General features: G+C 52.4%; 1 protein-coding gene across 1 annotated transcript in view; it reads right to left on the reverse strand.

The window, feature by feature from the left end:
• Window positions 1-2,067: 2,067 nt before the first annotated feature.
• The window catches only part of LOC104497523 (focal adhesion kinase 1-like), a 7,137-nt gene continuing 6,719 nt past the window's right edge, over window positions 2,068-2,485 (reverse strand). The window contains exon 6 of the mRNA XM_010140789.1: window positions 2,068-2,443. Coding sequence (XP_010139091.1) covers window positions 2,231-2,443 — 213 coding nt within the window. The 3' untranslated portion in view covers window positions 2,068-2,230. The remainder of the gene's footprint in view (window positions 2,444-2,485) is intronic.

The raw sequence follows: 2,485 nt of genomic DNA on the forward strand, positions 1-2,485 counted from the left end.
CTCGTGGGTGCATATGAAGGATGTCCAGGTTACCTGCAGGTACGCCAAGTGCTGCCATCACGTGTCACTCGAGGGTTTTACAGCTGTCCTGGTTGTTGTTCCCACTGAACACTGGCACAGGACAGCGATAGCGACTGCTCTGAACAGCCTGCAGAGGGAGGTGGAAAGGCAGTCACCCTGAGCACAGGTGAGGTACCAGCTTGGCAGTGACAGGGCATGGCCGTGGCGAGCAGAAGCGCTCTGACTGGTTCCTGCCGCTGCAGGGTGTCCGGGGGATGCTGCAGGCACCAGCTTCGGGGGCAGCAAGGGCCGTGCAGACCAGGGATCAGCTGAGCTGGAGTGGAGGAAGAGGCGCAGCTCTGGGTAAGGGCCCCTGCTGGAGCCTAAAGCTACAGCGTGGTTTATTCAGGAGGAGGCTGAGTTTAAGGGCAGGCTGGGTCTTGCCGTGCTGGGCACCCAGCCTAGGGCGCACAAGGTGTGTAAGTTTCGCCTTTACAGAAAGAAAGGTGAGGAGCATCTCGGGGCTGCTTGAAGGGTGGGGGGAGACAGTGTGACTTTGCATGTGAAGGGAGTAACTTCACTTGCTTGTTTCTGGAAAAGCTGAAGAGGACTGTCCAGAGCAACCCGGGAGGGGGGGTTGTCTTGCCAGTGCGTGTTACCTAGTAAATGAAAACCACGTGTTGGCAAAATGCCCCCAGTGTGGGGACACCAGATGCTTGTCTGTGCTCTCCCTCTTCCCACAACACGAGCTCATCCCTTTTCTGGAAGCTGAAGGTGCTGTCGAAGGATGTGGTCCCTGTCACCCCCTGCTGCTGCTGCCACCGAGGACTCCCCTGAGCTGCCAGAGGGTTCTGGTGAACAGCTCAAGTGCTGCATCCCCCACCCTGCAGAGGGAGACCTGCCCCCAGACACACTGACCGGGGGTCTGGAGGAGCCTGAGGGGTGGTACCACGTAGCTACAAGTCATTTACACAGATGGCAACGCTGACTTGCTCCCTGCGCTCTGCAGCGGGAGGAGAAACTGCGTTCTGGAAGACTACCTGCTCCTTGGATTTCCCCGCTGTGTGATTCTGCTGCTCCTCAAGTCCTGCGTAAGCAAATGCTTAAAAGCTTGTGGATTAGGGTGGGGGAAGCTTCCGAGCAGAGAAAACGGGCAGCGGTTTCTTCCGTGGTGCTTGTGCACACAAAATAATACAGGCAGAGTTTCACTGGTAACACCTTTTTAATAGGTCAAAGTAACTGTACAGTTCATTATATTCTTCCTGAGAATAATTTATATCCCTCGACAGCGAGAAGGGAGTGTGGTTTTATTTTAACAGAACCGGTGGCGTAACTGGGAAACCAAGGAAAAGCTAATTACACTGCGCTACCGTAACTCCTCCCAGGCAAGAGAGACGAAAGGATGGGTTAGTCACTACAGTGGGCTTAAAATAGTCAACATGGCTTTAATCTGTCTTTATAAATTATATAAAAATGGGGGACGTGAACGGTTACAGAACGCCTCCAAATGCAGCTCTGAATTGCTCTGGTACAAAGCAGCATTTTCGCTTCCAAGGAAAACAACGTTGCTACAAAAGAACTGGCACGTTATTCTGGTGAAAGAGTTCTCAGTCGTGTTCTACAGCTAGTTCCCAACGAATGCTTCACACAGTCACGGAAAGGAAAAGGCAGGAAGATGAAGAGGGCTTTAATTTGTCTTGAAATGACCGACGTCTTGAAAATATAGCTTTTTATTCTTTCTCTGTAAATTGTGATTAGCATATTGTGACGTAAGTGTTCTAATAAAAAATTCCAGTCTGGATAGTTCATATACTGTGGGCAAGAATTCTCAGCCCTGAGGTTTCCCCGAATTCTTCACTTCACAATATCTTTCTCTGATGTGCTGCTCAAACAGTTGTTGTGGCTCTGAGACTGTCGCCCCGTGGCAGCTCTAGGCTAGGCGCGCCCTGTGCGATGGTACGAAACGGAAGTGTGCTCCGCAGCCGCGGCTGCCCGAGGACGTCTGTACAAACTTCATCGTGAGATAATGCCACTTCCGGAATCCCAGACCAGCTTGGCTTTACGAGAAAAACTTCGGTTAAACTTCTGTAACGAGGGAGAACCAGCAGCGGTCAGTCAGGTCTGCTGAAGCGCCAGGACTAGGCTGGGTTAATCCTCGCTGCTGGTGGAAGGCGAAAGAACACCCTTTCGCAAGCAGAATGTTCGGCTGATCAAACTCTCCCCCCGGAACTTAGTGCGGTCTGGACTGACTGATCATTTTCAGTCTGGCTTGGTCGATAACATCCAGCAAGTTCTTGGCATCCACCGCCAGAGCGTGAGCAGCCGTCAGCATCTGCTTCTTGTACTCCTGCTGCAGGCTGGTCATGACGTACTGCTGCGCCAGCTTCATCTTGTTGATGAGCTCGGCCAGGTCCGAGTTCAGCAGCTTCTGGGCCATCTCGATCTGGAACAAGAAGACTCAGTCAATGGGGCACGTTGCTCGGAG

This window comes from Buceros rhinoceros, unplaced genomic scaffold (assembly GCF_000710305.1).
Source record: "Buceros rhinoceros silvestris isolate BGI_N320 unplaced genomic scaffold, ASM71030v1 scaffold28447, whole genome shotgun sequence".
Taxonomy (NCBI): Eukaryota; Metazoa; Chordata; class Aves; order Bucerotiformes; family Bucerotidae; genus Buceros; species Buceros rhinoceros.